This window comes from Hydra vulgaris, chromosome 12 (assembly GCF_038396675.1).
Source record: "Hydra vulgaris chromosome 12, alternate assembly HydraT2T_AEP".
In the NCBI taxonomy this organism is placed as follows: Eukaryota; Metazoa; Cnidaria; class Hydrozoa; order Anthoathecata; family Hydridae; genus Hydra; species Hydra vulgaris.
In genome coordinates, this window is record NC_088931.1 from 27,863,638 (window position 1) to 27,889,907 (window position 26,270).

General features: G+C 28.3%; 3 protein-coding genes across 3 annotated transcripts in view; 2 read left to right on the forward strand and 1 right to left on the reverse strand.

Moving 5' to 3' along the window:
- The first annotated feature begins 9,175 nt into the window (after nucleotides 1–9,175).
- Nucleotides 9,176–9,955, forward strand: LOC101236346 (N-acetylmuramoyl-L-alanine amidase AmiD). The gene has a single exon (XM_065811683.1). It carries the CDS (start codon nucleotides 9,176–9,178, stop codon nucleotides 9,953–9,955), a length of 780 nt encoding a protein of 259 aa, XP_065667755.1.
- Nucleotides 9,956–13,532: 3,577 nt separating this feature from the next.
- Nucleotides 13,533–14,129, forward strand: LOC136088039 (uncharacterized). Its single transcript, XM_065811684.1, has one exon. The coding sequence runs from the start codon at nucleotides 13,533–13,535 to the stop codon at nucleotides 14,127–14,129; it is 597 nt and encodes a 198-aa protein (XP_065667756.1).
- An 11,503-nt stretch (nucleotides 14,130–25,632) lies between these two features.
- LOC100205361 (pericentriolar material 1 protein) overlaps nucleotides 25,633–26,270 on the reverse strand; it is a 53,288-nt gene continuing 52,650 nt past the window's right edge. Inside the window, exon 31 of the mRNA XM_065812798.1 lies at nucleotides 25,633–25,920. Coding sequence (XP_065668870.1) covers nucleotides 25,904–25,920 — 17 coding nt within the window. The 3' untranslated portion in view covers nucleotides 25,633–25,903. The remainder of the gene's footprint in view (nucleotides 25,921–26,270) is intronic.

Genomic DNA, 26,270 nt, shown 5'->3' on the forward strand with positions numbered 1-26,270 from the left:
AACTCTACCGAGTTAATTAGTTATTGTGCATTTTAGATTATAATTTTATTTTGTTCTCCACATTTTATTCTCGAATTGTAATAACATTTACAATTGTTTGAAATAGTAGAATATGCATAAAGTTGTTTTCTGCTCAACCTCCCAAATTAACTTAATCTCGCCCACAGAATAAATATATTATCGCCCAATGCATTCAACCTCGCCCGGGTGGGCGAGAATGGATGCAGCATGTTACATTAAGACATATTTATGAGATTTAACTCTTTCACTACAAGCAGTTTAAAAAAAAAACCTTTCGCCGTGACTCCTATTATTTTTTGTTTAAATTGGGATGACATATTTAAAAAATAATCGAAATTCAAAATCATAAAATTTTGTAAAGATATATATTAAGGACATCGTGTTTTTGATTGCTTACAAAGAAGTATATTTTATATGTATTTTTATTCTATATACTATTGAGGAAATTATTTTATAAATTAATTACCCTTAATTCAACATTGTCGTAAAATTGAACCCAAAATTTAATTGATAATTGCTTTAACAAAAGTTTTCAGGAATTATTACTTGTCGTTCAAATTTTGCAGGTATATTTGCTTCAGCTTGAAAAAAAGCAATGACTCCTAGTAACATTACATCTGGGTTCAAGTCGTGTGGAATTTATCCATTTAATCCTCAGGCTATTCCTAGTAATGCATATTTGCCAAACTATCTACACGCAGTTGAGGATATTTCAGCTATTTCAACCGTTGATATCATTTCAATAGCTGGTGCAAATAATGATCAAAATGTTGAAAAAGTTTTGCACAATGGTTCCGATGAATCATTGATTGGCATAAACGAGAATGAAAATCTGAATGTACATGAGCGTGCAGCAGATAATGGACTTCTTATCAATGTTAATAATGTCATGACTCATGATACATCAAAATGCTTACAAATAATGGAAACTATAATGAATCCTGCTCAGTTGACAAGCTCCAACTATCTGTTTGAAAATGGCTTCGATCTTGCTTGCGACAACGAGTTTGTGACCTGGTGTGCACTGAAACGTTTAGTTCTCAACAACATGTCAAAAAACATATCTGAACATCAAAATCAAGCATTAACAAAAGAAACAGAAGTTACTGAAGTCAATTGTCCTTCGGTTAGTATTAGACTATTTTATTTTTGCTAATACTACTATACAATAAAAATCATTATTTATAACTTTAGCTAGCAACGTTGATGCTCATATTTTACGTACAAATTGATAAAAATTCCGAATGAAGTATAAAATTTACTAAATTGCATTTCAATAGTATTATTTATTGTATTTATTTCTGACTTCGATACTTCTGTGGACGTTCAAGAAAATAAGTTGTCAGACTTCTGTGGACGCTGGAAAGGTTGCTACTCTTCTAGAACAGTTACAAAATGGTGCTGAAGAAGATTACGCAATTCACAGTTTGTTACAAAGAAACGCTTTTGTTTTGGAAGCAGAAATTGTTGTTTCTGATAAGCAGCTTGCATATTTGGTCAATCCAGTTGAAGAAAAAAATGTTGATTTCATTGTGAATAGTTTTAGTAACACTCTTACTAAGCTAAAAGAAAATGAAATCTTAGAACCACTTATAACACCAAAATTGAAATCTGCTACAGTTTCAGATTTTCCATTTGCAAATTCATCCAACCCTGGTAAGTCAATCATTTCACAAAGTGATCAATATTTTCATAGCAACAATGCAACTTTTAATAAATTTTAAAGTCATATTTAAAATTATTTAAATATTAGTACTTTTATTGAACATATGTATTTATATATGTGCAGGTGATGGAGATGATGATGTCTTGGCATATCCTAAGGCCACTGCACGGAAAAAAATAGCGAACAGACAAGATCAGCTAAAATACTTCGTTTTAACTTCTTAAGAACCATACTCAGCAAAGCTGAAATATCACCATGACAAAATCGAACAGGAAAGAGAAAAATGCGAAAGAAAACAACTGCGACTTATCAAAGCTGCTAAGCGACTCAAAGAAAAAGAAGACAAAAAAGTATTAGCTGAGAAAAGAAAATTAGAAAACCGTGCCAACAAGTCTACAGCAACAACAAAAAAAGAAGTTCAATTCACTATCATCTTTATTGCAACCATGGGTTGGTCCCGAGAACAATACTGACTAATATGTACTAAATATTTTAAAATCTTTTTCATATAATAAAAAATGCATACAATTTTGTATTATATATAAAAACTTTTTTATTATTTTTATTTAAGAATACTCTAATGGTCTTATGTGCGTTAATACCTAATGGTCTTATTAATTTTGTGATAAGACCCAATGGTCTTATCACAAAGCACCGCCAAAAGGGCATAAGCATTTAATAAGTTGGTTCCCCATTTCAAGCCTAACCGATAACATATAATTGCTTCAAACAAGATTCGAACTCGCAACCCTTATATTATGAGATCCATCCAGATCCAGATCAGAATCTAGGGAAGGGTGAAAGTTCGCATTCACAAAAACCCCATAATAATTAAAGTTTTTCATATATAATTCAATAAATAAAGTTCAATCATTCAATAAATAAAGTTTTTCATCCCTTTATTTTTTTTGTATATATATATATATATATATATATATATATATATATATATATATATATATATATATATATATATATATATATATATATATATATATATATATATATATATATATATATATACAGTGGTCGGCCATCACATTAGGACCAGCTGTAATTTTTTGTAAATATCGTGTAAAAATAAATTTTTTGGCAAAAAGAAAAATAACAGTGTAATTTAAAGCTTGTTCCTTTATTTATAAAGTTATACTTGATGAAAAGTAAACAAATAAAATTAAACATTTTGAATATTTATTGGTTATTACAATAAATTATATAAAATATATATCAAATATTAATATTTTGTAAAACCGCCTTTATTTTCAATGACTGCTTCGATTCGTCGTGGCATGCTTGCAATTGAAGTTTTTATAGTTTCTGTCAACTCTGGGTTATTGTGCCAGATCCTGATAATATATTCCATAAGATCTTGCTTGTTAGTAAGAATTTTTTTTCCAACATCTTGCTTTACTATTTCCCAAATGTTTTCTATGGGGTAAGATCAGGTGAGTTGCCTGGCCATGGCAATACATCTACTTTTTTTTGTTTTAAAAAAGCCATAACACTTTTTGCTGTGTGGCAAGTTGCACCATCTTGCATAAATATAAGATTTTTGACATTTTTGGAATTCTTTTGAATTTTTTTGACATTTTTAGACCAATCTGCCATTTGAGGAAGCAACTGGTTCTCCAGAGCTTCTTTATACTGGTCCTGCCTCATTGTACCAACTACTTTGTAGAGACGCCCTGCTCCTTGCCCACAAATGACAGACCAGATCATTACTGAAGCTGGATGCTTGACTGTTTCCACAATGCAGTCAGGATGAAACTTTTCGTTTGTTCTACAACGAACAAAAGATGTTTTGTCCATCATTACTTGAAAAGTTGATTCACCAGAGAAGCAAATCTAAAATAATGCTTATTTTAAATTATAATATTTATGAATATATTTAAAATATTTTACGAATATGAATGCGAATAAAAATACTTTTTCCCAATCCTAAACAGACCAGTGACGATAGTTTCGAGCCCACTCCAGTTTCTTTTTTTTTCATGAATGAAGTCAGTTTTGGTTTCTTGGCTGGGTGATGACACATCAATCCCTCTTCCTTCAGCCTTCTGCGAATGGTCCGGTTTGACACAGCAATACCAGCTTTATGGATAAGCTTAGTCAATACATTTTGTGGCTTTTTTCTGTTTTCCAGGCATATATTCCGGATAATACGATCCGCTCTTGGTGTTGTCTTTCGTTTAGAAGGTGGTCTCCTTGGGCCAAACTCTTTCCCTGTATCAATTTTTTTTCTCACTCGCATTACGGTTTGGTGAAAAACCTTTACAATTTGTGCAACTTTTTGCTGAGAATATTTTGTATTCTGTAAAAGACATCTAATTTGACAAATTTTTGTTGGTGTCATATCACATTTTTTACCCATAGCTGAAAATTTAAACTAATAACTTTAAAAAAGACTACTATTTGGAGTCTTTACATAAACAGGAAAAAAAACATAAAATCCTTTATTTAAAATTAATGACTTACTGATAACAAATAAAAATAACCTTAAATTGTCCAATTTGCACCAATTTGATTATGACAGGTGATTGCTGACAGCCAGAGTTGCCAATTGATAAAATTTTTATTAAATATTACTAAGAATAGAAATAACTTGACATGTAACAAAAAAAAATATCATAGTTATTTTCTCATATGCGGGTTTAAGCAACATATATTCGAAATAAATTGTAAAAAAAACGTGTGGTCCTAATGTGATGGCCGACCACTGTATATATATATATATATATATATATATATATATATATATATATATATATATATATATATATATATATATATATATATATATATATATATATATATATATATATATATATATATATATATATATATATATATAAAAGTGACAAATTGTGACAAATTTTCTTTTTAAAATTAAAAAAAAATAAAATTAAATAAAAGCAACAGTAAAAAGCTCTTTATCTAAGTTCTGTTTAGCGATATTTTCTTGCGTAAAAAAAAAATATTGTATAGAAAAGCTCTTAAAAAGCTCTGTGTCAAATGCGCACGAATGAGCATTAATGGTAAGACTCTTGATATATAGTAGGCACTTTAGTTTCCTATTATAAACTTTTTATATAATTAACCTGAAATGTTAATTTTAATTTTATTGCATTTAAAAAGTTAATCTTGTTTCAAAATGGGTTCCATCAATTTTGTAGAACTTCTGATTATTAAGAAATTTGCATTTTTATACTTCATCATTTGACTTTTTTTTAGACAAAAAACCGGTATTTTAAAATTCAGTTATTTTTTCGTCATGATATCTGCGTAAAAATTTTAAACAAAAACTTTAGGCAATAATCAATCTGTTATTTTTCATGCATAAACAGTAAAAAGTAAAACAACGTTTAATTCACAACTGACTAAACTTTAGAACAGCAAAAATAATTATGCAAATTAATATAGTTATAGCCCTGATTTTACTCTATTGAATTATTAGAACATCAAATTGTGAAGAATTAAAACACTATGTTGACAAATTTTCAATTTTCTCAAATATCATATTTAATATATAATTTACAATTTTTGTTTTTTTACAACTAAATACATTGTAAAATAAGCTTTTACAATGTAATAACCTTTTCAACAGTTTTTCAACATTTTCAAGGTCAACAAGCAATAAAAAAATCTTTACTTGATTTTCTTCATTCTCATCGACTACATCAAACAAAGTTTTTTTTAAACAAGGGGTTAACTTTTTTATTTTAACAAGAGCAGATGTATGGAAAAGGGAATTGAAGCTGAGAGGAGAGTCAGGCGACGGTGAAAAATGCCAGGTGAAAGAGCTGGAGATAGTGGCCTCTCTGTTGAAGATGAAGTTAGCAGAGTTTTGAAAATTATATTTGATTGTTTCCAACAAGAACTAACAACTCGCTTTAGACGATTAAATGATCTCAATGAAAAATTTGGATTCCTGCGAGATGTGAAAATATTACTAAAGAAGGATGGTGATGAAAATCAAGAAAGTTTGCAGCAACATTGTTTGGATCTGGGAAACTTTTATAGTACAGATATCAGTGGAGCAGAATTATTTACTGATATCGCAGACTGTCAGATGCTGCTTAAATCTCGTGGGGGTCCAATACCAACAACTCCGCTGGATTTACTTTCATATTTTTGTCATACGGAGATGACGTTTTTCCAAACTTACACATTGCATTACAAATCTTCCTCGCAATTGCAGTGTCAATAGTCAGTTGCGAACGTTCCTTCAGCAAGTTAAAGCTTATTCTTTCATATCTATGAGCTTCAATGGGGCAACAACGTCTTGTTAATTTGGCAATCCTTAGTGTCGAAAGAGAAACTCTAGAATCAACAGACTTTGACGACATAATAAATAAATTTGCTGCAGTTTAAGTTAGAAAGATCAAATTATAATTCATAAATAGTTATTGATTATTGAATCTGATTGACAATCTGCCACTTTCAATGATTAATTCACATGAACCATAATGGATATGTAATTAGAAACATAAGTTAAATTGAGTTTGCATTATAATTAGCATTTGCATTTTTTTTATTAAAATTGTCATATACTTGGAAACATTAAGTTTTTTTTTTAGTTCACATGTCTGCTTCAGGGGGGCGCCAATTTTCAGCATTGCCCTGGGCGCCAGAAACCCTAGCTACGCCACTAAGAACTTTACCTGTACACCAAAAATACTTTTTAGTGTTGACTTCATAATTTTATGTTAAATAAATTTCCCAACAAGATAATTAAAATCATTTAAAATAATAGACAAAACGTTTAATTTTTGTTGATTTGCTAACTGAGACAGTCTTGCATTCTTCAATTTTTCACATAACTCTACTTTTTGTTTCAAAGTCAAAATACCTTGTTCTTTTCTTTCTTTAAGAGAAATCTTTCTTTCAATAGGCTCAGGAAAACTCTTTGTTCTAATAATTGATTGCAAATTACTGAATAACTCATAGTTTGTAAAGTCTATTCTCTTACTTCCATTTTAGTTTTGTAAAAATATTTAGGCTCACATTTTTCTTCCATAACATACCTATAAAAATCTAACTGTACTCCTAATATTTTTTGGTCTTTAAGGTGTCACCTAACAATACATATTCATTATCTGCTTCTTTTGAAGTCAACCACACCTTTGTTCTTAATCTTAAGACAATCTTTCACTCATTTCAAACTTTAATTCTAAATGACATTGTTTGTATTTATCTTTTATTTTATTAAAGTTACTTGAAGTTTTTTTAAGCAACGAGTCACGCTCATCCAAAGTCTTTTTATGCAACCAGTCTAGTGTTTTATTTTTATACCACATAGTATAAGCTTGTATAGTTTGTATTTTGGCATAAGATTTTGTACGAATTAAAAAATCTAATACAGCAAAGCCACTTTCTGACACTTTGTTTGTTGTTGGGACATTCTTTGCAGGCTTACTTATATTATCAGAAGGATGCCAATATTTACCTTCAGGAAGTTGATAACCAGATTGTCTTTCAAGAACAACTAATAAAGAATGACAAATCTCTTCTAACATCTGCAGTGTTAAAATATTTAAATCAGTGTCAGCAGTCTCTTCAAATAATTTATCATACAAAATATCTTTATAAATATTAACATCACTTGGACTGAATATAGGTGTTTTCGAAATCATAATTGATGCATTTTTACACAAGTCTGAAAGTTTTTCCATATTAATATTATGAACTTTTGCAGATTTAAACATATTTTTACAATCGGATAAAGCTAGTTTTAATCTTTTAAAACAATTTTTTGAGGTTCACTGTTTTAATGTTCTTTAATTACCCTTCGTTTTATTGTTTTCACTTGATATACATACTTCAAAATTATTTTCTGAAATAGGCGGTATAAAGGACATCAGCTTATATATTTCTCTTTTTTTAGTGTTTTTTTTTTAACAATTTAAATTTACCTACAACAATTTTAGTTTTGTTGTACAAACTCAAATAATTTTCGGTTACTGAAAACAAATTTGAGAATCGGCTTTTAAAATTCGAGTACATCGTTTTCAAAAATTTATCATTCAAATATAGATACCAATCATATAACTCTTTATTATTCATTATACTGAAGCTAATTTTATACAATTATTGATATCAATATATTTAATAATATAGCAATAAGTTATTATTATTTTTGCCAAAATTTTGAAATAATATTAGGACAGACGGAAAGGAAGAAGAGGATGGGATTTAACAGGTTTTCAACTTAAATTTAAAATTTAGGCCGAAGTACCGAAAATCAGTCAGAAATTGGTTATTTTAAAGGTATTTTAGACCAACCAATTTATCACATAACCAAAAACAAACCACGGGTTTAATTTTCAATTCATTTTTTATCATTTGTGTTATAAAATCAGAGTTTTTGTTATTATTATGTTAGGACCATCATACCCTAACATAATAATATAATGACATTTTAACATGATTATATTTTTACAAAACTTAGCGCCTCTTCCTTAATGTGTCATTATGTAAGAATACCATAACGTATTTTTTTAATTTCAATTAATACTTGGGTAGGCTTTAGGTATCACATAGCTTTTGTGCATTTTTTGACACAATACCTACGATATTTACACATTCTACAAAAAAAAGTTATGTGCAACTCTTCGCCTTTAGAAATAACTCCCATTTAAAAATGACAAAACTGTATGTTTTTGTACTTTCGAACTATGAAAATTAACTAACCATACACTTTCAAGCAACTTTTTCATATTTTTTTAAAGAGAGCTTTTTAAAGAGATCTTTATTTTCTTACTCCAATCTTATTTAATATATAAATCTACTTTTCTTTTATATGTTTTTCATATTATTTGATCTTTCTCTTTTTCAATTGTTCATCCAACGATTTTTCTTATAGATTTTATTGGTTGATTAACAACTTGGTTTATAACTTAAGTTGAAAAAAAATCTAAATCAAGTCAAATAAACTAAAATTTATTGACCGGTCAAACTCCTAAAAATGATTTTAGAAAATAAATATTTTATAAAACCTATTATTTTTATTTTTCTCTTAAAGAACTAAATTCTATATCTATTCAAAAAAACTTCCGTGAAAAATGTTTTACATCAAAAATGAATTAAACTTTTTATTAATGTTAACTTACGGAAACGCTACAAAATCCAAATATTTATCTTTGACACCGCTTAAGTAGTTAAAATACCGCACATTTTTAAAAAAATATTTACTTTATGATTATTTAACTAAAAATATTGCGTAGCATTGTAGTTACTTGCGAGCGTGGAAGAACTTTTTTTAAATTAAATTAAAAAAGTCAAACACCTTTTTAATTACCAGGCGTTTTAATTAATTTTTAGTTAATAGCGTAACGTAAACGTATCTTTGGTATTTTTAATACAAATATTTTTTAAGCAATAGTTTTGTAAATAATATGACTACATCTCACCTTAACAGCTGATTACATCAATAAAACCGTATTTATTTTGCAAGAATTATTATTAAAGTTTCATATTAAACAAGATAAAATGCTGCATTTTTCAATAATCATTTTAGTGAGTTTATGCGGGAATTCGTTTGCTTATTATGTTAATAATAGTGTGAAAGCAAAAAGCTACAACAACCGACAACGCTTTTTAGTTATTCACTACACTGCTATTGATTTGGAAAACTCAGTTAAAATTTTGACTGGCGATAAAGTTAGTTCGCACTATCTTGTACCAGACGGAAAGCTTGCTGATGAAGGAATAATTTATCAGTTTGTTGATGAAAACTTACGGGCTTTTACACAAGGAATTAGTTATTGGAGAGGATGGACTAACCTAAATGACAACGGAATAAGCATTGAAATAGTCAATCTGGGTTATGAGCATATCAACAAAACCATAAAATGGTTTCCTTTTTCAAATTCACAAATCCAATTAGTGACAAGTCTTAGTAAGGATATAGTTAAAAGATATAGTTTAGAACCTAAAAATGTTATAGGACATAGTGATTGTGCACCAGGACGCAAACAAGATCCTGGACCTTTATTTCCTTGGGAGCAACTTTACAAGGATGGCATTGGTGCTTGGCCTGAAAAAAACGACGTTTTACATTTTCAACAACATTACTCAAACACTAACTTAAAACTTGAAGAGGTTCATTTGGAATTACAAACATATGGCTACTTCATTAATAAAGACGCAGAAACAACTCGCAATGCTATTATTTCATTTCAAATGCATTTCCGTCCTGCTAAATACGACGGTATAATGGATACAGAAACTTTTGCTATTTTAAAAGCATTAAATAAGAAATACCGATAAACATTTTTAAAATTACCAGATGCATGTTTGAAAAAATAATCTAAAAAATATATACATGCAAAACTTTTACTTTAAGAAAATTTATGTAGAAAGAGGAAATAAACTAGTTTTAACTAAATAGTGTAACTATTGAATCACGGACCGCACAAGTGTCCAATGAAAAAATTGAAAAGCCCTTTTACAAATAAGGAAGTTTATTGGTTCAGAAGTTATCTTAAATTTTTATAAACTCTAAAAATCTTCATTATTATTAAAAAAAAACTTTAAAGGGCTTAGCACTTTTTTTTTTAATATTCAATAAACTTAAATATTATAAAATAATAACTAAATATTATAACTATACTATTTCGCATAATTACATAATTTTACATATTTGCATAATTTTTTTTATAGTTACATAGTTTCGCATAGTTACGTAAATTACTAACTTAACCATGGCCTACTTAAATAACATTTAATTGAATAGGTTAATAAGTTAAATTAAATACATTAATTTGAGTAGGCCATGACATAACGTATTTAACTTTTTTATAGTCAATACCTAAGTTCGACTGTTATGTAAATTTGATCGATTGAAAACACAGGTCAACAAAAAAAAAATTTTTTTCTGGTGCCGAGCAAACAATTTGTTTTTTGTATAGCATTTCTCATTTTGATTTCAAATACGCAACTCTTTTTTTACCATCACGTCAAGTTGTAAAGATATTTAGGTTCAAATCTTAAGTATTTAGGGTAAAGTCCCTAATATTGTCTAAAAAAAAGTTATTCAAAAGTATGTCAACCTGGGTCTCAAAAGAAGCGTATTTTCATAGAGATTTTAAAAATGTTATTCATTTGTAATAAAAATAAGTATTTTGTGTATTTTCGGTGAATAACATTCTGTTGACTTTTTTTTAAGAGTCTTTAGCATTTTTTCACAAAATTTTTTGTCAATAAATTTTAAGGAAAAATATTTATGTTTTCTAAAATCTCTATGAAAATACGCTTCTTTTGAGACCCAGGTTGACATACTTTTGAATAACTTTTTTTTCGACAATATTAGGGACTTTACCCTAAATACTTAAGATTTGAACCTAAATATCTTTACAACTTGACCTGATGGTAAAAAAAGAGTTACATATTTGAAATCAAAATGAGAAATGCTATACAAAAAACAAATTGTTTGCTCGGCACCAGAAAAAAATTTTTTTTTTGTTGACCTGTGAAATAAATGAATTGTAAATGCAAAAAAGCATTTACAATTCAGATTTTACAAACTTATTTAAAAATATTCTTTAAATAAGATTTGTTGATATATAATATGCTGAAAATACGCTTGTATACTAATAATTATGGAATGTGAGAAAACAAAAAAGCATTCCTAGCAAATTTTTGAGTAAAATATTCAAAAGTGAAAATAAACCGCTTGAAATTTTTTTTTTTTTGTTATCTATTTTGTCACTATATATTTTACATACAATTAACTTTAACACATTTGTAAATGCAAGTATATTTATATGTATACATTTATAAATAAGCTAAAAATTTAAATAATGACAGGAGCAAGTAAAAGACTGCCTTATCATAAAGTTGAATACTTATTACTTAAAGAAATCTTAGGAAATATCTTTCTTAGTTTTTTTTTTTTTACATAGTTTCAGTTGATAGTATTTTAACTTGTAAATATTATTACAATAGGTGAAAAAAAAAATGAAAACAACGATAAAAATAAATAAAGTACACGTGAATCAATAAAAAATGATTATATTTATTCAGTGAAATACAAAATTACATGTTCCTAATCATGTTGAATTTCAAAATAAGTAAAAAAAAAGTTTGTAAAACTTGTGTGATTGAAAGTTAAATAAATAATATATAACTAATATATATATATATATATATATATATATATATATATATATATATATATATATATATATATATATATATATATATATATATATATATATATATATATATATATTTTGCTCGTTTACATTTGTCGTATTTTACAAACAAATAGACAAGGTATCTGAAAGAAGATCATAATGATCTTATCATCAGAACCTTTTACAGCTTTAGACATTTTACAGCAAAACAAAAATGAATAAAAAAAATTTCAATAAACAAATAAATCTGACGGTGCTATATAAATAAAATAAAATTTCTTGTAAATAAATCTGACGTTAGGGGCGACTGGGGCTAGTTGGCCGCAGGGGTAAGTTGATGAACTGCGTTTATCTTTAGAGCCTTTCATCAGAAAGTGTCAAAAATTACTCAGAAACTTCCTTATTGACCATTTCATCATTCACTGTAGTATTGTCAGGATTCGCGCATGCGCATGGGAGATATTGAGATTTATGCATTTTTTGGACAAAAACGTAACTTTTAGAACCTCGCTTTCTTTTTACTTTACAAAGAAAATATTTAGTCGTATGAAAAAAAAATTATTGTAAAAGTTCCAGTCACAATTGGTTTACTATATCCAGTTAGACTTTTTTTTCAAAGCTGCTGCAGCAGCTTTGAAAAACAGCGCTGTTTTTCAGGATCTATAGACTGTTTATTAAAAAAAAAGCTTTCGGGGTAAGTTGATAAATTTTTCACGGGGTAAGTTGGCTCATAGCATTTACTATGGAAAAAAATTTTTTTTTTAATAAAATTATTATTATTTTTTTTTTAATTTTTAACAATATTGAAAATATTTATTCTTACAAAAAAATTTAAAAAAATTTTTTTTTAGTTTTTTTTTCCACAGATAAAAGGTGGGCTACTATTTCGCTTTTATATGGACTAATATTTGGTACCAGCTAAAAGTAATATTAAAATTTGGGATAAAATTGTTGCAAAAATTAATTTAAAAAAAATTTCTATTAATTTTGCACTTAATAGTGCATTAATAATCATTTTTATAGTTTGCGCCAACTTACCCCGTGGTGGGGTAAGTTTGCGCAAATTTTTTTTTTTTTTTGAGGGTCCGGAAAGGCCCCAAGAATTTTTTTTCGTAAATGAATGAAAAATTTATAAGATACCCTAATCCATACTCTTTAAGACTACACTTTAATATTTTTAAAAAAATGTACTGTTACGGGCTACAGAGCTCATAGAGTAAAAACCGAGCCAACTAGCCCCGGTCTCCCCTACTATATATAGAATCTATATCATTTATATATAAGATAAAAATAAAAATTAAAACGTTTCATAAAGCGTATTTTACAATAAATAAAAGTTCTAAACAAAGATTACAAAGTATCAATTAGAAGCGGGTCTGTAGTAAACGGACGTGCTTTTGCTACGAAAGAAATAAAATAATAAAATTGATATTGCAAGTTTTATTTATCTATTTATTTTTAAAATCTTGTCAATAATGAGTTCAAAACTTAACACTGAAGTCTCAATAAAATTAGTTTGTGAAATATTTCAAGAAATGTTCCAAAAACAACAAAAAGATATTTTAGCGTTAATAAGTGCAAATTTAAAACTGGCTAACGATCGAATTGATGGATTGCTAAAAGAAATTAATACATTAAAGAATTCTTGTGAAGTTCTAAAAAAGGAAAACGAAAACTGAAATACCGATCTTAAAAAAACAAACAAGCAGATGATAAAGTATGAAAAAATACAAAAAGACATTGAAGAAAGTCTAACGTTCTATCAGGATTGCTATGATAAAAAAGTCAGCAATTTGGAAAAAAAATTGATAAATGATAAAAAAGTCAGTGATGTGGAAAAAAAAAAATGGTCGAATGCAACCATAGGGGAGAATGAAAAAAATAGATTTAGACAACTAGAAGATCGTCAAAGGAGAAACAATCTTCGAATCGAAGGAGTCAAAGAAAATGATAACGAAAACTGGGATGATACGGAAGTAAAAATAATAAACCTTCTTGAAAATAACCTCAATGTAAAAGATGTAATCATAGAAAGAGCGCACAGAACTGGTATTATCGATATTAAAAAGCCTAGAACAATTGTAATTAAGTTACTAAATTATAAAGACAAAGTAAAGATTTTAAAAAACGCCAACAAACTAAAAGGTTCTGGAATTTATATTAACGAGGATTTTTCGCTAGAAACCACTATAATAAGAAAGAAACTTCTTGAAGAAAGCAAAACGCATTGGATAAACGGTAAATATTCTGTTGTTATATATGATAAGCTCATTGTTAAAGAATTTAGAAAAAAAAAATCATGTTAAATGATTTTTTTTTTTTAGTTAAATTTATATTGATTTATTTTTTTATTTAAAATGGCTGATAATATTGTTTTATCAAACATAAATTTTAATTCACAGAAAAAGCCAATAATTTTAAACAACTATTCGGATCCCGATTATAATTTTTTTAACGATAGTCAAGTAATTAAAAATACTAGCCCGATATACTATGACCCAAATTCAAAAATTATTGATAAAGGAATGGAAGATAATTCGTTTTCAATGCTTCACATTAATATTAGAAGTATTCAAAAAAATTTTGAGTCATTGAAACAATTTTTACATAAAATTGACATTAGATTTCAGGTAATTTGTCTCAGCGAGACATGGTGTAACGATGTAAGCATTGAAAACAATTCCAATTTTCAATTACCTAATTATAAAGTTAGAGCATCAAATAAGGAAGGTGGAGGTTTGTGTATATACATAAAAAATTCAATTTTATACAAAAGGAAACCACAGTTAAGTTCAACCACTAATGATTATGAATCTTTATGTGTTGAAATTATTAATAAAACTTATACAAGAAATATCGTCATCCATGCTTTATATAGACCGCCCTCAGGAAGTATTAAGGCATTTGAAAAATACATTAAAAGTATAATTAAAAAAAAATCATCTTTAAATAAATCGGTTTATATTATTGGTGACATTAATCTTAATATATTAGAATCCGACAAAAATAAAAACATTAAGAACTTCTTTAACACAATTTTTCAAAATAGTTATATTCCCTTAACCAATAAACCAACGCGAGTAACTAGAGAAAGTGCAACATCTTTAGATCAAATTATTACAAATGATTTCGTAAATATTAAAATAAGGGCAGGTATATTTAAATCTGACATTTCTTGATCACTTCCCTATTTTTATTCTATCGCAAAAATGCATCGACTATGATGCTCTTAGTGATAGAAAAAAATTAATTACAACACGGTTAGTAAACGACGCTTCCATCAAAAATTTTCATAAACTTCTTACTGGTGTCAACTGGGACACCTTACAACTAAATCTAAATGCCGATAAAGCAAATGATATCTTTTTAACTGAATTTCTTAATCTTTATAATAAAGCATTCCCGGAAGTTACTAAAGTTATCAAGTATAACAAAAACACTTTTAAACCCCTGGATCACGAGGGGCATTCTTAAATCCTGAAAAAAAAAAAACATTTATATAATAAGTTTCTTAAAAAAAAAACTCTTAAAAATGAAACAAATTAGAAAAACCTATAAACGGCTATATGAATCAGTTTTAAAACGCTCAAAGAACCATTACTATTCGGAACAATTATTTAAACACAAAAATGATTCGAAAAAAACATGGCAAATTATAAAGGAGGTAATCGGTAAAAAACGTTTATACGGTAATTTACTTCCGAAAAATCCTTAAGTTAATAACAATTGTATTGTAAATACATTGTAAATATAGGTCCTATTTTATCATCAAATATAGCAACTTCTAAAATACACTTTAAGTCTTACGTAACCTCAAACAACATTAGTGTTATGTCTAATCCTAAACTTACGGAAAATGAATTATTAGACGCAGTCTCTTTGTTAAAGCCCAAAAAAAGTGTAGGTTTTGATTCTATAAGTAGTAATGTCGTTATTAAATCGATAAAATACATCACAATTCCATTATTACATATTTTTAATTTATCTTTAAAACATGGTGTTTTTCCAGAAAACCTAAAAATTGCAAAAATCATTCCAATTTTAAAATCAGGCGATCCTTCTGAAGTTGCAAATTATCGTCCAATCTCAATTCTTAATTGTTTTTCTAAAATATTAGAGCGAGTTATGTATAATAGGCTTTATTCTTTTTTAAATGTAAATAATATTCTTTACCATAAACAATTTGGATTCATTGGTGACGGCGTGTTCAACATGAGTTAAAAGGCGTGTATCTGCTTCTTCATGGTTGCAGTGCAAAGCAACTACTTCGCTCACAACAACCGTTTTTAATATACGGATAAATTGATGACAAAACTCACAGTGTGTTATGTATACTGGAATTCCACAAAACAAACTAGGATTGCTCAGTTGCCAGCTTTGATATAAAAAGTCTACCAAATCTTCTTTGTTGCTTCCAACAGACATGTATTTTTTCACTGCTTTGGAATTTTTTGGTTAGGGTTTATAATCTTGATTGTCTGGCTTCTCAGTGAAGCTCTTTTGTCTAGTTCGAGATCTTTTATACTAACTTCGGGATATCTGTCACTGACAAAATCAATACGAGATGATCCAAAGAGTTTCCCATAGAAATGAATGTACACAGAATAAAATCAGATAACTCTTTAAATGTCAGAGTGATAATTTTTAATGTTTGTAGTAAAGCCATAGCATCAATCATCAAAGTATCACTTTTTTCAACATTATTAACAATAGCATTAACAACTGGAGATTCAATTAAACTGATTAATTTGCTTTTTTGTGTTTTTACTAAGCCACCAGCTGTTGTAAAAAATGGCATTGGATATGGACGAAGAGGATACTTTAAAACTTCTCTCATCTCAAAATTTCTGGATTTGGCAATTAGAATTAGTTTTGCAAACAAATCTTTTGTGTTTTTTACCGTAACTTAGTCCCCATAAGAGGTTTTAGCTGAATACTTTTTTAACACACTGGAAAATGTTACAATTGATTTCGGTATGGATGAGTGTGAATCTTGTTCATTTGATAGTATTCTAGTGTTAATAAATTATACAACTTTCTCTTCGCCTGTACGCAACATGTTTCTCATATTTGTAGTCAATGGAACAGTTGCAACTACTCCTGTAGATAAATGAATAAGGACAGTTGTTTCTAAATCAGATGTGTTTGCCATGGCTTTAATTGTTGATAGAGCATCAAGAATAGCATTTTCGTCCTTTTTGATCCTACTAACGTCAAGGTCTTTCCTCTGTCTACAACATAAAATAATTGAATATATTACTAATACTCTAAACACAGTAAGCAGTGTGAAGCTAAGTAAAAAGAGCCTTGATTACTTTATTAAAATCAAGCAAAAATTAAGAGAATAAAATTACCTTGTTTGAGATTTACTACCCGAAATGATTTTGAAAATTGTTGAAATATAGCACAGCGTTGTTGTTGAGCTATGATCCAACGATGAACAGCTGATCGTTTTCAAGTAAACCCAACAATGCCCCCTTGTGTTTTCGAATCCCTATTAAAGGTTTGCTCAATTGTCTGGCCACATGCAATTCTAAAACCCATCTTGTTCTTGTTGTTGAGAAGTCTACTTATTGTGAATTTCATCATTAACAGCTAAAATATAATGCATTAAAGTAGGCTGGAGTAAAAGGTAAATTTTCTGGTATTGAAGTTATACTATTTATATTAAACAATCTAAATTTTGTAGTTGCATTTAGCATTACCTATGAATACACTAAATATATTTTTAACACAAAGGAAGATTACCCATTATTTATTATAAAGCTGAATTTATTAAATATACTTGGATGAGTTATTGCTAATCTCTTTATTTCCACCCAGTATGAAGAAGCATATCACGCATAATTCACTCTACCTGTAATAAAAAACCATGGAAGCATTGACCTAACAGCGGATAAATGTAATGCCCAATCCCCAGTGCGTGTAGCTCATATGTGTAAAAGCAAAATTTGGATCATATCTATGTAATTATACCAAAAGTTGAATGTTGCATTTTTCTGGCATTGTACGTCAACGAAATCTTTGTTCAGTAGACACAGATTCTCAAATTTTGGGCTCTCAATATAATCCTGAAAAAAAATTATCACATACATTTTGATTGATTGGATTCATACTTAAGTTTAACAAGATCCATTTAATTTCCTTTTATAAGAAATAATATGCAATATATACAGTAAATATTGTATTTTATACTACTATATATTTATGGCAGTAAATTACTACCATAAATATATAGTGATAAAAAGTTAAAAAAGTTTACTATACTATAATTTAAGAAAAAGTTGTGCAAGAAGTTTTTTGTTGTTTTTACCTTAAAGTGTTTTTTAAATAGCCTTAAAAGGAAAAATAAATTTTCATTAAAATTTATAATTATGATAAAAATAGTCATCATTTTCTCTAACAATACATTCTCTCATAGCAGACACAAACTCAATAATATCACAATTTTCATCATTCTCCAATGAATCCAAAAATGACTGAAAGTGGAGGCGTTGAAGCGCTTCATATAATGTTTTATGACAACGCACAGATCAACTGTACTGTTTTCCTGACAGAACCCCGTTAATGGAACCAGATGCCACAATTCCAGATGCAATAAATATATCCTACTAAATTTAATAACTGTTTATGCCAAATTGTAAAATTATTTCATTTATTATGTTGTTACTGTGTTGTAAATAAGTTTCAACCCAATATATAATACGATAAATAATTACTTTTACAATAAAAGTTATCATAATGTTTACAAATTTCGAAAACATTACCTGCATTCCTGCATCAGCATAAATCTTTGGTATTCCACTACAAAATGACATTAACATATGGAAATCACCAAGACGTACTACAATACGACTAAAGTATTCTTCAGTTTTCCATCTAACTAATTGTATTTTTGAGTAGACAGCTTCATCAAAAACAATGTGTTTTAGCTCAAGCGTGTTTGTAATTGTAAGTGCTTGCTTCAAAATTTCATTGATAATTGATATTTCAGTTACAGGTGCATCAATAATTGGTAATTAAGATATAGTCAGGCCCAGATTTACCTATAGGTAGACTAGGTACTGCCTATGGCCCCAAGATTTTGGGGGCGCCCAAGCATCAGGAGATCCAATTCCAAAACAAATAAATATTTGAATTGAAAACTTTTGATAAAAAATCAACAATTGTATTGAAAAAAAATTGAACTTTATATATTGTGAGTTTGCACATCAACGTTCATAATTTCAAATTATTAATTTGAAAAACATATTTTTTCTAAGGGACGCCATCTCTTAAAAATTACTTTAGTAATTTTTTAGTGAAAACATACACCCCTTCCTTGTTTATTCATAATTTGTGAAATTATAATGTGGGGAATATACACATTTTCAAAATCAAATTTTCAAAAAGAAATCAAATTTCAATTTAATAAGTTGAAATTTGAATTCTATTTTTACAGAATAAACTAGAAACTCTTTTTAAGTATAGTACAATTCAATAAATTAATGTAAGAATTTAATTAGTGCATTATTTCATTTATTTTAGCAAAGAAATATAAGAATATTTGACTTTTTCCTTTTTTTTAGAAAAACTATATTCCTTTATTTTAGAAAAAACTAAAAAATGAAGAGAACATATGAAAGCGGAGCTCAAAAACGTAAGAAAAAAGCTGAAAAAAATAATCAAAAAATTACCAAAGCTTGACCAGTTTTTCATTAAAGTAAATGAAAATGCTACTGGATTGGAAACAAATAATTTGTCAGCAATCACTGAAACATCAACTCTAGCTTGCTGTGAATTATCTCCAATAAGTGCAATAACTTTAAATGATCTGAGTCCTCAAATTAATAGACAGAGTGATGAAGTCTGTCAGAATATAAATGACACATTTTTGGCTTCAAAAACGTCGTATGCAGAAAACGATCGCTATTGCTCAAAAAACCTTTTCACTAGCAAAAAAGCCAATAGTTAAGTATTTAAACGAGAATGGTTAATATATTCACCATCGCTAGGTAGTGTGTTTTGCTTTGTGTGCAAGCTGTTAAGAGTTTCTCAGTTTATCACCCTAGCAACGCATGGATTTAGAGACTGGAAGAATTTGTTTTCATTGTTAAAAAGTCATGAGAACTCACCCGAACAAAGAGAAGCTTTGATGAAGTATTTAAAGCGTAAAAATAATTATAGTGTAAAAGTTCAGCTGGACTCTGAAATCAGAAAGGAACGAAATTACTGGCGACAAGTTTTGAAACGAGTAGTAGCAGTGATTTGTACTTTAGTAGAAAAAAACTTGGCTTTCAGAGGATCCAACGAAAGTTTCGGCAAAGAATCCAGTGGTAATTTTATAGGATTACTGGAGCTTATTTCGAAGTTTGACCCTTTTCTATCTGAACATGTGGAAAATTATGGAAATTATTGGATCTGGAAAAACTAGTTATTTTTCAAAGACTGTTTGTGACGAACTCGTTGCACTAATGACCAAGAAAGTTTTACAGTCAATTAGCAACGAAGTAAAAAATTCAAAATATTTTGGTTTATCGATCGATTCTACACCAGAAGTTACAAAGATCAGCTTTGTATTATCTTGAGATATGTTGATGATACAACATTTGAACCAATTGAAAGATTTATCAATTTTATGCAAGTTGAAGATCACTCGGGTGAGAAATTAGCTTAAGTAACCATCAATTTTTTGGATTCAACTCTCAGCTTGGACATATCCAACTGTAGTCACAATCATATGACAACGCGCCAAACATGTCTGGAAAATATAAAGGTATGAAGACGAAAATTTTGAATATCAATAAGTTGGCCACCTTTTTGCTGTGTGCTGGACATTCATTGAATTTAGTGGGTTTATCTGGTGTTGATTGTTGTATAGAGTCAATTAATTTTTTCGGAATAGTTCAACAAATATATAACTTTTTTTCATCATCAACCAAACGATGGGCTGTTCTAGAGAAATTTTCGGATAGGTCTGTTAAATCTTTGTCTGAAACCCGATGGAGTGCTCGTGCAGACTCTGTGAATACAATATATCGTAACTACGAAGACATAGAAGATTCTTTAAATGAAATCGCGGAAGATTCAAGTTTTGACTCGAATTCGAGAGCGGAGGCACATAACCTGATTGGAAAGATGGACGAATTTGAATTTGCATTACTAACAGTTTTTTGGAACACCGTCCTGAGTTGAATAAACTTAGTTTCAAAATGTCTACAAGATTCAAAAATTACTCTAGACACTTGTTCGAATTTATACTCATCTCTTGGTGATTTTTTTGATAAATTAGTTGGCGATTATAATGTCATTGAAGCAGAAGCGAAAAAGTTGCTTCCAGACACCGACTACACAATCAAAAGGCAACGAACAAACAAAAGATTTCCAGATGAATCTCAAACACCACAAACCAAATTGACTCCTAAAGAAGCATTTCCAACAAATATATTTGAGAAAAGTTTGAAAATACTCAGTGTAAACTTATAAGAACGGGCTAAAGCTTATCAGGATATTTTCGCACTATTTGGATTTTTGACAAATTTAAACATATCACATGAGGATTTAAAAACTAACGTCCAAATTATGGAGCAATACAGTGAAGACATCGATGAAGCATAATGTATAATGAACTAATTCATTTACATAATTATATTAAGTTAACCTGCAAAAGTGAAGATTTACCTATAAGTCATTTATCATTATATAAAATTATTAAAGAAAAAAAAAATGGAAACTGTGTTTCCAAATTCCGAAACAATTTTATGAATCTATTTATGTTTGATGCTCACTAACTGTTCTGGAGAAAGAAGTTTTTCAAAGTTAAGACTTACGAAAAACTATTTTTTTTTTTTTTTTTTTTTTGTTCTTTTTATTACATTATAAATAAGCATTTCGTTACAATATTTAAAATACAAATATATAATAATAAAAACATATATATATAGAATAATCGTTATTAAATAATAAAAAAACGCGGGAACTCGTAGAAGACCATACGGTCTTGTCGTCGAGTACCGCTAAGAAATGATCGTGTTAAAATTTATAAAATATTTACAAGATAAGAAATAAGTTAACGAAGTAAGAAAATTAAAATATTCCGTTACAAATACAAGATACATTATTATATATTACAATTGTTAATAATGCAAACATATAATTTTTATAAATCAATAGTTAAATAGGGGGTAAAAAGGAAGATCACTAAAAAAAAAAAAAAAAAAAATCAAAAGTATATTGTTACATCTTCAATTGTAAAAATGAGTTCTTTAAGCTTTCGTTTAAAAGAAAAGTAGTTACTTTGATGAATAAAATCCTTAGTAAAATTTTTTAAAACTATTTTATTCCATAAGAATGGTCCGCGATAATCAATACAAAATTTAAAAAGATTTGTTTGAAAAATGGGCTGCTTTATAAAATTATCATTCCGCAAAATGTATTTATTTTTATCTTTCGATGAATACAAATTATGGAAAGAAATAGGGGATGAATTGGTTTTACATTTAAACATAAAACAACGAATATTAAAAACGTTAAGCTCATATATATTAAAAACTTTCATTTCAAATAATAGAGGCTTAGCATGAGTATAACGGTCTTTAAAATATATGAGACGTGCTACATGCTTCTGCTGACAATAAAGAGGTTTAAGTTTAATTTTCTTTGCACTACCCCAAGCAATGTTTGCATAGTTTATGTGACAATGAATAAATGAGTGATATAATTGTACTAAAGTACGTTTATTTAAAATATTTCTTGCTTTGTACAATATTCCTATACTTTTTTGAAATTTTACTTAATAAGTTTTTAATGTGACTTTTCCATGTAAGATTTTCATCTATACAAACACCTAGAAAGTTGGTTACTGTTACTTGTTTAATTTGTATATTGTCAATAACAAGATGAGGCATGTTAATTGGCAGTTTATGTTTTTTGATAAGAGGATGGAAAAGAACCCATTTAGTTTTATCAATGTTAAGAGATAATTTGTTAGTCTTAAACCAGTCAGATATTTAAGATCAACTATGATACAAAATACATTAAATAGTTTTTCATTGCTATCAGTAATGTAGATTTGATGAAAAAAATTGATTTCGACGAATTGATTGAAGAATTTGCTAAGGAAAAGTGCAGAAAAAAGTTAATGTAAAATTTGAAAATAAAACATATTTTCACATACCGAAGTCCTTTTTTTAAATTTAATTGAGTGTCAACATCTGAAGTTGCTTTTAAAAGTGCATTATTGATTCTTGAATAAAGGTTTAATATATCATTTTAGAGGCCCCAAAATTTGAATCTGCCTAGGGTCCCAAATGGGGTAAATCCGGGCCTTGATATAGTAGTTAGCATATTTTTGTCAGACATTATAGTGTTTAAACCTGTCCATGAAGGTAGAGTTTCTGAGCTTATAGTTGGCAACTTGATAAAACAGTAGGCAAGATCAAATTTAATAGAAAGCTATTGTTCTTTGAGATTTGTGGAAGGTGTCAAATCAAATAGATTATTTTGTGTATAACTTTGGCTAACATTTGAAACACTAAAAGAAGGTTTTTTCCCTAAATGATATGGTTGAACCACTTGTTTTGGTAGTGGCACAGTTTTTAATCTTCTGCTAACTTGTATCGAGTTGCCAAAATTGCAATTGTATTTTTCTTGAATACAAATTCCATAAGTAACATGAGTTGTTCCAGATCCAGAGAGAGTTTCTTCAAGAAAATCAGCATTATCATATACTAGAGTTGTGAACTTTTTCTTTGCTACATTACATGGTACAATAGTATTATTCATCAAATTCAATGTTGCTAATGCAGATTTATGACGAATGACAGTCGAACTTGATACACAATGACCAAAACCATTTAAAATGTCAACAAGTTTGTTGGATCTAGTATGTTGTCTGACTGTCATACCAAGTGCAAGATGATTATTGGTTCGCCCTTTTGACGAAACATAAATAAGATCTTGTGCAATTGAAATAACTTTAGGCATAAGTGGTGTTTTTATAGAATGACGTTGATTATAAAGATAGGGTTCATCAGAAAAACCAAGAACAAGACATAAAAAGTTGTATAGTACTTTCAACACAATTTTCAATAGTAAACAAATGTGAAACTAGAGGCCAAATCCCAGTGAAATCAGCTATTCCTTTAATAACGTTTCTAAACTCTAATGCCAGCGTGTAAAAATGGACTATATCTAAAATATTTTGATTATGAATTTCTTTTGTGCTGTCATCATGACTACAACTATCACTTTCATCTCTATTTTCAGTTGAACCGTTATTAACAAAAGAATCAGTAATAAATTCTCTCCAAAACTTTATGGTTTAGCAATTAAAACAATGTTGATAGTTTATATGCTATGAAGAAAGCAGTTTGGGCAGTACTTATTCACTGCATTAAATTTGATGATCAAGAATACCAGCATAGTGTGCCCGCGAGATGAAATTAGTAGGCGAAAATATTACTACGATAAGATTTATGGTACAACCACATAAAAAGAACATATATCATTATCAACAGAAATTTTTAATTTATCAAAACCAATTTTTCACGATTTATCAGCAGATGAATTGCTTTCAAAATGTTTTCATAGTCGAACGCAGAATGCAAACGAGGCGCTCGATTCAATAATCTGGAGATTTTTAATTTATTATATTTATTCCAGAATTATATATTTTTTTATGCTTTTTGAGTAATTTTAATTTTTATATAGAAAAATTTAAAAATATGCTTTTTCAATAGTTTTTTAAGTTTGTAAAATGATAACTTTTTAAATAATTATGCAAAAGTGCTGAAATTTTCACAGTTTATTTTTCAGATTATTAAAATTTATTTAAGAAAAGATTTTTTTTCAATGCATTTTAAACTTTGAAATTTTGTTATATTAGTGTTGTTTAGCTCATTTGTTTTCATTTATTTTCTCTCAAAAAAATTATATTACCGTGATTAAAAAATGTTCCAAAACTCATGCTAAAATGACTAGTAAATTTTGAGTAATTACTTTTTGAGTTTTATTTTTAAGTAATTCAATTTTTTTGAGGTAATCGAGGCAAAAATTTTTAAGTTTGATAGCATTTTTAAAATTATTTTAAATTATGTAGTAAAAATGAAAGTGTGCTCTAGTTCCAATCAGATTTTAATATATTTCTTCGGGTACCACCTTAAGTAGTCTTGATGTCGCTTTTTGTTTACAAAACAAAAGGTTACAAGCATATTCTCGAAGCAAATCAATGCGGTTGAATTTTGATCTGTTTTATGCTTCCGTGATCAAAATTATCGGCTATTGAACTATTGTTCAAAGTTCCTTTGGAAAAAGGTACTATCAACAACCGCAAAGGTTGTTTCTCTATTATACAAGTTTCTTTAGCTTGACTACAGGGTATAGAGTCACAGCCTGTATTCTTCTTTTTTAAGTTTACTCCATGTCGATTTTTATCTTACAATAATAATTATGTAATCTATATATATAACAATCGATTCTAAAATAAAACTCAAGTTTCATTTTTTTAATCGCGCTCTCTAATAGTTGAGCAAAACGGCCATAGGAATTAACCTTAGCCATTTAATGAGCTCCTTGCATTTCTTTATAAAAGGTTTTTTTACGTGCACCTTTGATTTTTGGCCGGTTAAGCATAGACTGGATTTCCTAAAAAACATATCGTTTATGAAATTCGATTGGCTGCAGCTAATTAACTGATTTGATAAAAAAAATTTATATCACTCTCCCCTTCTTCTTTTTTACATCACTCTCTCCTACTTCTTTTTTCTCTAACGCTCCTACTACTTTCATTTCAAAATAGGAAAGAAATAAAAACCAAACAAAAAAACTAAATAAACGTAACCTTTTTCACATATATTTAACATTAATGTTTCTTAAGCGTTTAAAAATTATAAACAAGAAATTCGTAACACGCAAAAACAGAACGCAATAGTAAACTAACATTAATTGTTAAACATGCAAACAATTTATCTTTGTGATACAAATTAAAAACAAAGACAAACATGTTTAAAGATTTTTGCTCGTGTTTCTATTTGATGGTTTCCAAACTTTATAATGCAGATCTTGATTTTTAAACATATAAATATATAAACAGTAATGATGGTCAACCATGTAAAATACCTAAACAAATTAAATTAAAAAGTGATTAATAAAAAGTCTCTAGAAAATAGTGTTAGGCAACAATTTCCACTAACAGTAGGGCAGATTATGTTAAAATAGGCAAAAGTATTCTAAAGAACGTAACTTAAGTGCAAACAATATATCAAAACATAGATCGGAATGTAACACTCTGACAGTTAATTAAATAGGATTGTTTATAAATTACGCAACGCTAAATTTAACTAATAGACAAAGCAAAAAAAATAAGTTTTCCCTCGCAGAGTTTTTAATTAAACTAAAAATAAAAACAGCCAGTGAGAATTGCCGCGCAAAAGAGCAAATGATCTAGGGGAGAGTGGGGTTGGTTGTCA